This window comes from Peromyscus eremicus, chromosome 19 (genome assembly GCF_949786415.1).
Source record: "Peromyscus eremicus chromosome 19, PerEre_H2_v1, whole genome shotgun sequence".
Classification (NCBI taxonomy): Eukaryota; Metazoa; Chordata; class Mammalia; order Rodentia; family Cricetidae; genus Peromyscus; species Peromyscus eremicus.
The window spans coordinates 58,155,109-58,168,828 of NC_081435.1; the positions used below are offsets into that span (position 1 = coordinate 58,155,109).

At 38.1% G+C, this 13,720-nt stretch overlaps 1 protein-coding gene across 1 annotated transcript; it reads right to left on the reverse strand.

Moving 5' to 3' along the window:
• Positions 1-761: 761 nt before the first annotated feature.
• Positions 762-11,079, reverse strand: LOC131895942 (uncharacterized). The gene is made up of 9 exons (XM_059246490.1): positions 10,977-11,079; positions 9,922-10,140; positions 9,072-9,278; positions 7,088-7,321; positions 5,514-5,667; positions 4,557-4,666; positions 3,381-3,494; positions 1,971-2,117; positions 762-1,256 (listed from the first exon to the last, which is right to left on the reverse strand). The coding sequence occupies exons 1-9, from the start codon at positions 11,058-11,060 to the stop codon at positions 1,122-1,124; spliced, it is 1,404 nt and encodes a 467-aa protein (XP_059102473.1). The 5' UTR covers positions 11,061-11,079; the 3' UTR covers positions 762-1,121.
• Positions 11,080-13,720: the final 2,641 nt, after the last annotated feature.

Genomic DNA, 13,720 nt, shown 5'->3' on the forward strand with positions numbered 1-13,720 from the left:
GGTGGCCACCTACTCTGATAAAAGTTCTCACTATATTCCTCTACTAGAAATCAATAGAGCTAGACATTCTAATGAAGAGACGGACAGAGTGCGGGGAGGAAGAGGAAGGACAGATTCTTTTGTAGCCTCGAAAAATGAACAGTCTGATCCTTTAAAAGAAATCAGATTTGGTATTAGGGCGATGACTGAAAGAGGATATTAAAGCCAGCTCTATCACCTTAAGAATTTTATATCAGGTAGCTCAGAACTGATGGTGGTGATTAGCACACTGTCAGTATACCAGATGCCTGTTCAAATAAATTGCAATCAAAATTAAAGTACAGACCAAATATAAACTCAATCTTTTTACACAAATAACTTAAGAGAGCACTGGCCCCAACCAGCTTCAGAAAAATGATAAGGTGGCCACGAGTCTTCAGACACAGCCAATACTAGCAACAGACTATCAGATGCTTTTCAAACATGGGAAGAACTTTCTCAAATGTAGACAGTGAGGTTACCCACAAAATCCAAATATACATTCAAAGATAGCACTTAGTTCATATTCATTTTCTCATTAAATACCTTCTATGGTAATATAAAATAAGTACACAATTACTGGTATGACTGAATTCTTTAAAATGTTGATATTACTAAAAAATATCTCATGCCAAAAAGGATTGAGAATCTCCAACTTAAGGCATGGTACTAAACTCCTCAGACATGGTCTGGTGCACATGGATTACAGTGCCTCTCAATGAACATATATAAACCAGTCAAATTCCCACAGTGATGAATAACGAATAATACTTACATAGTTAAATGTTGTTTATATGTTTATATGTAACAAATGCTTACACAATACATTTGAAATGATAAGACCTATATAAGTATATATGTGTGTGTATGCATATATATACCAAAATGCATTAATAATGTCAGATTATCAGATACCCCAGACACCCAAATGTGAAATGTTTGATCAGCAAGGCTTTTCATACTCAGATGCCCACATGGACAACCCTAGGGTTGCTTTGCCTCTGTTGTCTCACTTCATTTTGTAACAAGTCCCAGTTTCTTAGCCAGTGGCCTTTCTTTATCAACACCTGACAAAGAACAGTAGATATGAACTCATTAGTAATTTAAGGCAGGTTGATGGCCTGGTCCTCTGTGAATCTGGGGATCTTCTTAAACTCGTTTTGCTTCCTGAAGAAAAGCTGGGCCAAAATATGGTCTGAGGTAGCCTGGAAATAATCGTCCATGTCAAGAGTTTGTACCTGATGATATAAAACAAAAGCAGCGTCAGCGCCACACTGTTCAACATACTGCACAGGCCTAGGAGCTGCCAAGTCATTGGCAATATGGCCTGGTGGTTATCTATCTAACTTATACAGGTGACTATGAGTGCCAGTCTCCCCTGGCCATGGGGAAATCACCTCTTCAGTTCTGAGAAGGAAAGTGTGATAGAAAAATGTGCTAAGATACCTCAAGCCTTCCTTAGAAGGAATCAGTTCTATACTAACAAATGCATCTATTTTCCTGTGAGCAAGAACTAGTAGAAGACTTCCCACAGTTCCACACCTACAGCCATATGATGAGGCAAGCCTTACAGCCAGGTAAATGCTCCTGGTACTTCATGGCCACACTGGCTTTTCCTAACAGGATGATAAGCTCTGCTCCAACATGAGGATGCCTATCCATTCCTGGGAATCAGTATTAGGGAACATATTTTTCAAGAGATTTTGATCATATCTTCTAATATCTGCTGTACTGTGATGAAATGATTTTATGGATCTCTACGTATTGAGCCTATGGTTCAAAGTTCAGAGACTTAAGAAGCAATGTAATAGAAAATGTCTTGATTCTCCTTCTCTTCATACACTTCTTTTCATCTAGCTTACTCATCCACCCCTTCAGTGAACACATATTTACTAAGGCATCCTTTGTCCAAACACTAGCTTAGCAGATTACTGATGACTCTTAAGTCTTACCTGATCTCCAGTGCTGAAGGCAAGGACAAAGAGCAAATCCTCATCACATGTGTTCTTGATGTAATGCTGGGTTCCAATAGGAAAAAACACCACGTCTCCAATGTGAATATTAAATTCTATGGTTCTCTGAGTATTAATGATGCCCACCTGAGGGGAAGTGATGCTTTAGAATTCAAAGTCACACAGTCATTCAGATAAGTATCACATGTGAAGAACAGAAATATAACATAGCTTGTGGTTATATAGAGGCTTCTTATTAAGAATATGACAGAGCCTCACAGAAGTAAAAAAAATACAACACTTACATAAATATCCATAACATCATGCATAAAAGGCATCAGCAGTATTGTTCTAGCTAAGGTCCCAAATGATGCCCCATATATATCAGATACAATTTACTTTCAGTATTTTATTTATGCCATCTTTCATCATACCATCTGAAGAGTCTTCCTTTTTAGAGTTAGAGACTAAATGCATACACAAAAGCACTCTGGCACACAAGAAATAGTCAGAAAATTGAAATGCAATTCATGGAGGACTGCAATGCCCTTTTTCAATTTACTAAAACTTTCACTCTTGAAAACATACAAGACGTTTGGTATAAGTGAATTTCATATGGTTTTTGTTCTTTCCTCCGAGATTGAGAGACATACAGACCATCAAAGCATTTTATTAAAATTGGTTTAGAAAGTTATTATGGCATTTTCAAATATAATTTATTTTTGTTGTTTCACTTGCCCCTCTCTCTTTTCCCTTATTATCCTCCCCATCCCCTCGTGTCCTTTCACCCTCTATAGACTCCTTTTCAAACAAAGCCTTGCCTATCTGGAATTCATGACACTCTATAGTAACTAATGTTGGATCACTATAGTAACATACTGCAAAGCTTGGTTATAGCAGATTGACCACAGAAGTGACCAACCAAGCCAAATACTCTCTGAGGAGTAAAAAGGGTTGTCAATAATTTCAGCCAGACAAGTATACTGAGGAGTATCTCAGATAATCTGGGGCATATGGCCATCATGCTGATGCCCCAAGCCTTCCTGGGTTCCTTCTTTCACTTTATGCTGAAAGACAAAGGTTATTTCTACTTTCCCATGGCAGAGCAGTTTGCATCAGGTGACGGTGCAAAACTGAAAACCTCAGCTTGTTCTTCAGACCTCTATCATAAGACATAAATCTTTGTCACTTCAAAAATACTCTTGCCCACTTCAGAAATACAGAACCTCTTGAATCTTTCTGTGTCGTCAAATATGCCAAGCATCTAATGAGATCTGTGTGCTAGCCTCTGTAGAAAGTTAGGGATAGATTCCTTTTGTTCCTCATGATTAGATCAACACGAGAAATGCCTCCTATTTGCTCCTTTCTGCATCAAGGAAATTTTTAAAGAAATGTTTATTGAGGAATTACCTTTCCACATCCACTCACTACATATCCCATTTCATTTGCATTGAAATGAAAATGTGGCTGTCTTAATCCATTATTATAAATCCTGAGTGTACTCAATGCGAGGACATTTTGGTGCTTTCAAAAGAAAAGGAGAAAAGACAGTTATTTAACCAACATACTGCTCAGCAACTCAACAATTGATAAAACCATAAAATACCTAATATTTATGCATCTCTGCAAATGTCCTCCATGTTCCTTATAGGTATTACATCACTTACTGCTTACAACAATCTTACAAAGTTGCATCATTCTCCCTACTTCACAGGTGATGAGTGAAAAATCTAAGTCAGTTGCCTAGGGTCGCACAGCAAAGACAGAACTAGACAGTGAACACAAGGTATTATGCTACAGTACCAGCATTTCTTAAAAACAAAAGTAGAACCCTCCCAGTGCCCCATGCTCTTTGCTGATGTGACTGCTTGTGTCAAGGAAGTTTCAAAGCCCCTGGAAGCCCCAGTTACTGGCTCACATGAATGGAATCAGCCCATGGTGGCTTAACTCAGGCTTCCCTTCTTCTTCCAGTAAGAAGAAACATGAACCAGCTCCAAATCTTATATTTCATCCGCCTGGATATTCATCCAAAGGTTTTCCCTCTATAAAGAGTGTAAGAGCCAAAGGAAAGGGACATTTGCTGTGACAGTGCCTCTTCTAGAAATGTCAAGGAAGTCACACTATAGAGTCTCACCAACATGGCTGCCTGAACAAGGCCTGAACATGTGATAACAAGGAAGAGGGAGGTCTCGGGGCCTCAACCCTTAGCAAAGAGTTATAGGCAGCTAAGGAATGCTGAGAGGTGGAGAAATGGTCCTCCTCAGGGAACAGCTCCCAAACTGGTTAACTAATAGCAAGTGATCAATTCTGATATAGTTTTTATTTATATATTTAGGATTATATATGTACATATATATAAAATGTTTGTATAACAATAATTTTAAAATGGAGGCCATGAATTTGAGAGAAAGCAAGGTGGGTATGAATGGGAAGGGTTGGAAGGAGGAAAGGGGAAGGAGAAAACAATATAATTGTATTTTAATTTCAAAACATAAAAAAGAAAAAGGAAATAAATTAGCATAAGTGATAAACTTTTAAATGTTGTTTAATGATAACAAAAAAAACAAAAACTTTTTCCTCAGTTACCTGATGTAGAAATTCATTGAAAATTTGTTCATTGTTGCTTAGTTCATTTCCATCCTTCCAATACTGTGCTCGCTGGATGACTCCCCCTGGAAACTTATATTCTTTTGAACCTGAATCAGATGAAGTTTAAAATAGAATAACAAATACCTCAAAATTGTGCCTCAATAGATGCCCAGTAAAACACAAAGCTCTTCTACTCACAGATAACTTACAAAATGTGAACTACTGACCCCAGGTCCTATGGGCCCCCACTAGAAACAGTTATATTCTATTCTACCTCCCAAACTGTCTTGAAATTTCTAACACAGAGAATCCTAGTATTCTTCATTCAATTTGGGGGACCTAGCTAGAAAACTTGGGAGTTACCCCAAACAAATCTCTGTAAATCATCACCCTTGAAGTCTGTCAACTCTCAAGTCCTTTCTATCCTACCTCTTTAAATTCTTTACTTCTTCTCCCAACAGCCACTGCGCAGGTCTCTATAACCCCCTATTTGAAGGACTGTGACAGCCCCTCCACTCATCTCTTTTCCTCCCAACTGGCCCATTCTACTCATTTAACAAGACAGTCAAATGCACCTTCATTTCTAACAGCAAAATTCACTGCTTCACGCGTATTTAAAATCCTCAGTCACTCTACTTCTCAGTTAAGATATCATACAAACTCCTTAGTGTGGTGTCTGAAGCCCACACAGCTGAGAATGTCCTCTGCCATCAGTCTCTGACCCTGCAGCATTTCCTGGATCTAAAACATAACCATGCCACTTTGAGACCATTTGTCACATTCACTTTCGACTGTAGGACTTTCCCTACATTACCTCATGTACTGAAAACTACAGTATTTTGTTTTGCTTTCAAATTTCTCAATAGCCCACCATAAAAAAAAGACATTGCAAATCAAAAATATACAACTATGTATACAAAACTTAATTAAAAACCTTCATGAAACGTACCGTACCTTTAAGGTCAAAAAAATATCTCCACACAATGCTGTCAGGAGACTGTACATAACTAGCATTCATAACTAGCTCTGCCAAGTTGGGAGGAAGATTGACCCCCTGATCCTCTGTTTGCTTCTGGAATTTTCTAATGAAATTAATTCCACCTTCAGGCTGAAACACAATCACAAATCACATGTACAGCTATGGAACACTCAACAAACTTTAGTAACAGAAAAGTAAGTGGCAAAAGACGCAGTAGAGTCAGCACAGATGGTTGTCATTGACCCTTGACCCAGGCAGAACAATTTCTGATATTTATGAAAGTTTTCAATATATTTTGGGTTTAATGGTTGGTTTGGAATGGTCAGTATAAATTCCTGCAAAAAACAAAGCTTACGTTGTTCCCATGCTTACCAGCATTCTCCCTATGGAGTCATCTCTTCTACGTCTTCTTGAGAGCACTAGAATACTGGACTCCGTTGAAAGGCAATCTCACAAGTTTACTGTGCAGATTCCTATGCTTGCTACTGAACCTTCTCCAGCTGCTAGCTACATACCATCACTAGTTCTCCCCATTAGCACTGTGAGCATCTATGCCTGACCTTCTGTAACTGCAAATGTCAGTTATTCTCCCGTGGTAACATAAATACATGTCTGGTGAGGTCATAAGTAGTGATTGTAATACTAATTTACAGGAGTAAAAAGTTATGTCACGCTATTGTACAGTAGGGTGACAGTAGGGAATAATCATATACTGTGTGCTTTTAGAGGTTAGAAGAAAAGAGTTTTCACTGTAATGGATACATGTTTAAGGACAGGGATATGTTTAGCCTGGTTAATATCATGTCGTGTACACATGCATTGAAACACCTTGATACCTCATTAGCAATTAAAAATTTTAAAGATCTGTTTTAAAGTGTCAGTTATTCAGGAAACATTTCTTTGCTGAAAATTAAGAAAATACAATTCCAGATGGGCAGTGGTGGTGCATGCCTTTAGTCCTAGCACTTGGGAGGCAGAAGCAGACGAATTTGTGAGTTCAAGGCCAACCTGGTCTATAGAGTGAGGGCCAGGACAGCCTAGGCTACACAGAGAAACCCTGTCTCAAAAGACAGACAGAAAGAAAGAGAGAGAGAGAGACAGAGAGAGAGAGAGAGAGAGAGAGAGAGAGAGAGAGAGAGAGAGAGAGAGAGAAAGAAAGAAAGAAAGAAAGAAAGAAAGAAAGAAAGAAAGAAAGAAAAGAACATATAATTCTATCATATGTAGCAAACTTCTCCCCACTGAAAGAATGAGTGGTCTTTTGACTCTTCAGGACTATAAGTGACAGCAATTTTCCATTAATTATATCATAATCTTTCTATCAATACATTACAATTTCATGTGAAAGACCTTCATAAAAGAAAATAAATGCAATTTCAACTTTGGTCATTAGAAGGAATACAAGATACACTTTTGAGTGTGTTATTCAATCACTACTATCACTGTTTATGAACTTGTAGATCTATGATGATCGCTAGATTTTAGAAACACTGACATTCATACTCCATGGCTGTGTAGTACATATCTTTGTGATTTTACAAATATTACATACCTTAAGAGACCTGGAAGCAATGTCTTCAGGTGTAGAAAAAAACACATCATCCACATCTAGAGTCTGTAGTTCATCATGTGTGGAAAAGAAGAGCAAGAAGAAGCAGTCTTCATGGCCCACATTCTTTATCCAGTGTAGTGTATTTTTAGGAAAGAAGATCACTTGGCCAGCTGTAACATTGTATGTGGTAGCGACCTCACCACCATCATCAACCACCCCGATCCATGCCGTCCCCTAAGACATAGAAACCTTAGTTTCATTTAGATTAATGTTTCTTAATCTTCTTTTATTCTTTTATCACCCATTTTGTAAACATAGTTTTCAAACTCTTTCCCTTCCATTGCCTTATAAAATTTGTGTGTGTGTGTGTGTGTGTGTGTGTGTGTGTGTGTGTATGTTTGTGTGTGTGTGTAGCATTTTTTGCCCCCACTAAGAATCCATTTTTCCTCCTTGGAGGAAATATGGCTCCCACTAAGAGTTTATATTTTAGAACTGTTTGAACATGTTCAGAACATGTTTTAAAAGACTGAAGCCATACATGAAGGATTTGTAGTGGTCACAGGTGATTGCACAAGCACATATGTTTGTATATGCACTTTGTGTTGGGGGGGAGGGTACACACAGATACATGTGTGTTGCAAATAAGAAAAAGTCTGTATATAACTTTAATAATGGAGAAAATATAAAAGCATACACTTAATATCTTTTTTATGTCAGGTACCTATCAGAGTACTTTATTTGATTGAATTCAATTATCTCTGTATCAACTCCTGCCTCCAGGTTTCTGCCTTGTTTGAGTTCCTGTCCTGGCTCCCTTCAATGATGGACTACAATGTGGAAGTGTAAGCCAAATAAACCTTTCCTCCCCAACTTGCTTTAGATTACAGTGTCTTATCAAAGCAATAGTAACGCTAACAAAGATAACCTCCCTCTAGTAAAGACAAAGTAATTGACAAAGTGAAGTCCTTCTGTTTTTTTCTTTTTGAGACAGGTGTCTCTGTGTGGCCCTGGCTGATCTGGAACTAGCTCTATAGACCAGGCTAGCCTGAAACTCAGAGATCCACCTGCTTCTGCCTCCCTAGTGCTGGGACTAAAGGCTTGGACCAAGGGGAGTCTGAACAACAGAAAATATACAACTGGCTATCCATCTACTAACTAGATTATAGGATCAGACAAAACTATGAAAGTTCTGGAAGAACTTAGTCACTATTGCATTCTCAGGTTGGGAATACAAGAGGTGACTGATAAGCCACTTTTGGAACTGAATAATCTAAAACTCAAGTAACTATACCCGTTTCACATCAATTCATTTATTTCACTTGAATTGAGAATCCTCTGGAAGGTCCAAACAACCAAAGCTCATTCAATGGCCTGATCTCGGAGTCTACACAGAGCATCAGCATATCAATTCATTACTCCAACTGGGGCGTTTTCATAAGAGAAGCCACTTTGATCTTTAGATCAGAGTTACTGTTTTAGCTTTGGCCAAAAGGACTAAATAGTGATTTGATTTGATAACTTTAGCAAAATTTACTGTTTATATTACAGTATAATATAAAATAGAAATTAAAATGTGTCGTCAAGCCCTATGTATACAGCTAACATTTATTTTGAGAAATAGGTGTGTTGCACATTCAGCTAGTCGTTCAATACTTTCATCCCTTGCTGAATTAAAAAATTCATAAATGTGTAAATAGTACTAAATAAAAATACATATTTGAATAATAGTCATATAAAATTGCTTACTTAAATATTAAAGAAAAATCTTAGAGGGGTCTCAAAATTTATAGAAAAAGTCAACAGTGATTTGGTTGGAACAATAATTAGTTCAAAGTGATGGCAAATTCTCTAAGATAGCTAATCTAACTGAAAGCACGGATGCCTGTCTATAGCTCATTTTGGAGTCTTCGTGACAACTAGAAGAACACTCAGAAGACATATAGTGTAGGAGCTTAAGAGCAGAAAGAGGGCAAACTGCATCTACCTGCACAAGATAGCCATGTTCGTTGGCATTGAAGTGCCAGTGAGGAGCCCGGAGGCCCTTGCTTTTTATTCTCAGTGTGCCCAGAGTCATCTGTGATCTCAGACTGTTCAAGCTGGTGCCAAATGCCTCCTCTTCATCACTGAGGTAGTCTTTGATGTTGTTCCTGTACCTTGCCCACTGGATCGTACCACCAGGGAACTCAAACACCTAAAAAACCATGAGCAAGCAATCATTAGCATTGAGGCTATCTTCCACGTTTTTTGACCAGAAAGAATGTGAGCCCACTATTTTTGACAGAGTAAATAGGAGGCAAAATGAGAAAGTGAGGTGGAATGAATTTTAGGGGTTCCCAAAAGAACACTACACTCCTGTATGAGTCTAGGAATTATAACAATTGCGTATGCTATGCCATCAGACTAATTCTGTCATACACCACACCCCCCACATACACACCACACACACACACACACACACCACACCACACCACACACACCACACACACACACACACATACACACACACACACACATACCACACCACACACACACACACACACACACACCACACACACACACATACACACACACACACACACACACACACACACACACACACACAGCCTACCTTTCCCTTTACAACCTGGCATTTCTCTTCTCAAACGAAAACCCAGAATGATCTAATGAAATTTTCTGCCTGCTGCCAACATCAACCCAACTTTCCACTCCTCCATTCCCCACCTCCTTTCATCCTACTGGCCCTTCCCATGGAGAACAGTTTAATAACATGAAATGTAAACATAGTTTTAAAATCATCATTTAGAGAATAGTTTTCTAATACGCATTATTCTTACCTTGGACTTGGGCAAATGATTAAGAAACTGAAATTTTGGATCAATAGCCTTTTGTACTTGGGGAACGGCTGTGTGCGGAGCTGAGGCTTCCTGTTCAAAGTGAGGCTCGGCATGGATGTAAACCAGGGAGAGAATAAGTACTCCTATTGCTGTAGTGATGAAGCAGGCCAGCAGGCACAGCAGCAAAGTGCTCAGCAGTGACCACTGCCTCTTCTTTTCCTAGGGGAAATTTGGAAGCCATTATTCCCCACTTGCTGCAAACTAGAAACATTGTCTCCTTTCTGGATTTTTTTTGTATTCTTTGTCTTTTTGCTAACTTCAATCAGTACACCCTAAAGTTTACGTCTTGTTGATGTTGAATCAGAAAATGATCAGAACATAAAACATTTAGTGCTTCTTGACCTTTTTGTAAACCACATCCAAATTAAGAAATATATTCCTATACTTACTTACACGTATGTCTTACAAAATACATACACACAAACACACAAACACACACATCATCATCATCATCATTGTCATCATCATTCAAACAAAATTTTAGTAAATAATATTGGTTGTTCTACTAGTTTTAAAATACTATTCCTACACACTATGACTAGTGGATGCAACCTGGAGTTTGGCTAGGTCCCTTTCAATAAAAAATAGAACGAGTTTTGATACTGCCATCTCAGATTGGTAGAGAAAAGGAACAGTATAACCACCAATGAATAATCCACCAAACAAAAAGAGTAAAAACTAAAACAATCTTCCCTTCAATTTGTTTGAAGTTAACTAATCAGAATGTATGAAAACATTGCCTGTGGGAGGCCCCAATTAAGAGCAAATTTATTTTAACCTAGTGATAAAACCCAACAAGTCAAGAGCATTGGTTGATGTTATGAGCAATGATTCCGAAAGAATTGGCTGTTAAAGAAGCTGTAGTTAAGGATTTATAAGAAAAGACAGCAGCAATGAGAAGAGAGTCATTGAGAGCACTGATCTAAAGAGAGACTCTTTTCTGAGCTCCAGACAGGGCAGGGCACATAACCCCAACATGCGCATCCCCACCTTACCACTTTGGACAAGGTACTGATCTTTCCCATAGAAGAAGCTTTCTGTGTTCCATCTTCCTGCATTTCAAATGCTAAATTGTCCATTGGCAAAAAGGACCAAACAATTCACTGAAAAAGAAAGGAAGAAAAGGGAGCTTTAGTAAGTGGAGATACCAAAGAAAGAAGAATGAGAATTCTTAAGAGAGGAAGTGTTTATATAGAGCTTATAGCTAAGGGAAATAAGGAAGCTGTCTCCCAAATTATAATGTTGCTTTAAAAAAATTACTCATGGAAGAGATGCAAAAGTTACCGTAATAGTCCCCAGTTCCTTGACAACTGATGACACATGCTGATAGTGCTAATCATAGGCAACCTTTACTTCCTCCTAGCACTATGCATCAGACGTTGGGTATTTAACAGTGTATGACTTCATTCTTACAGTAATATTGTCAGATTTTCTAACTTTCATTTTTCAAAATGGGAGATTGAGCCACAGAGAGATGAAGAAACTACCTGAAGTCAGATCCTATTTCAGTGTTGGTGCTAAGTACCTAAGATTCTCCCATGATATCACTTCTCTTGGGATTTGATGATAGACATGTAATATAGGAAAATATTTTCTTATGCAAGTCAGCTGTGTATCTAAATCATGGGAGCTGTTCTTCTAATGCTTATGAAAAAACATTTTTTCTGTTTTTATTAGCACATATTAATTATATAAATAATAGATGTCACTGTGACATTGCATATATACAATATACAATACTGAAGCTAAATTTTATAAAATTCACTTTGAATCACTTTCCTTGGTTATGAGTGACACATGACTGCTCTAACATCAGCAACTGATAATAATCCAAAAAAGCATCACCAGTTCCTGTTCTCTGCCCATCTTTCTGCCTTTAGTCTTACTATAAACATGACCAAATGTTTCATTCCAGGCTGTAAAACATTAAGAAGCTGAGGGCAGAGGGAATCCTTAGTAGCTTTAAATATACCAAAGGAAAAGAAACTGTTTACAACAAAATGTGCTAAGCTTTGTGCTCTGAGTGCTAGAAGTCTGTGCATGGTCCTTGGAGATATAAGGAAGAACGGCTGCCTGAGGCATGTGTTCAGTGAAATGTCATTTAGAGCTGAGCTCTCAAGTCCCAACATAGAGTCACTGAGACATACTGATTCAATTACAGGAGATCCTACAGTCCTGGCTTGTCCACAAGCAGCTCTACCACAGACCAGATGGTAAGAATGCAAACCCTACCTAGACCAACCAGCCTAGGCCCCAACCAGGCTGCTTATAAATCCATACTTAACTGATGAAGAACTGACCTCGAAACTTTCTTACTATATATATCAAATCCAAGGAGTGTGGCTTACCAATCTGACATCTCTGTAAAGAGAAGATGTTTAAGATAAGTAATCTTCAGACTCACTGAAAAATGGTTTATACAATCTTATTACTGTTTATCAGACAATGGTAATATTCAGATAATCAGAGCAAATTCTACATGATTTTACATGATTGTGTTCCTCTTCTCTCTTGAATATGTGAAAACACTGCCCTCTAGCACTAGCATTATTTAGACTCTGTGAGAGGTTTTTTTGCATTTATTTAAACAGCTGGACAAGCAAATCATCAACCAAACTATACTAGAATTTACTGATAAACTCAATCAAACAACCACCATAGCTAGATAAGGTCCCTTTGATCTTTACAAATTTAAAAAAAAAAAATGAAGGTTCAAAGAGGCCAAGTTATTTTTTCCAAGTTAACAGAGTAGATCACTGGTAAAACAAAAACAAAAGTTCAGCTAGCCCCTGCTAAACAGCCTTCTTTCCATTGCTTCCAAGAACTTGTGTTTGCAGGGAGACTTCATTCTTTTGCATACATTAAATAGTTGAGAATAACCTGAGGCTATGATAGAGACACACGGGTCACACAGAAGCAGGAGAATCATTGCAAGTTAACGACTAGCCTCCTACACAGCAAGTTCCAGGCTCGGCAGTGATACACAGTGACACCTCATCTCAGAACAAAACAACAACAACAATGGATGATAAATTTAAGTAGAGGCTTGGAAAACAGAAATACTGTCAACATCACTGTGAGGCATGTGAACGTAATTCTGTGGTGCGGACCAGAGACCCCACTACAGAAGTGCATGTACCAGCCATTCACATTACCCCCAGAGGAGGAGCTGCTTTTGTTAAACTAGAAATGGCTAGCAGGCTGGGAAGAAACAAGGCCCCACTATAAATTAAGTAGACTCTCTCATAAAGCCATATCACCAAGCAATATAAAGAATAAAAAACTTGTAAATCCATTTCTATTTCTTTGTAAGACACCTAATGTCAGGTGTAATAGCCATGCTTACATGCTATAGCCAAAGACAAACACGAACTCAAACTGAGAGAAAATAATTGATAAATATTTCTATTTGCACTTAGTTGTTGAAGTCATTGTGTCTCCAACTATAAATACAAGCACCAAACATATTTGCTGAATTCACTTACACTGTCAAATATAAAACCCACTCAATTCAAGCATAATTAGAAAATGCTGCATATTCACACCTATATGTAGAGGCTAGAAGCTGATAATGTAAGAGTATACATCTTAGTAGTGGTTACTAGAGCCTCAGAAGGCAGAGAGAAAGCACTTGATGGGAAGAGAGGTGTGACGAGCTAAGAAGATAACTTACAATGTTCTATAGCACAAGATATCCATGACTGACAACAAACAACTGAATACTCCAAATTCAATCATA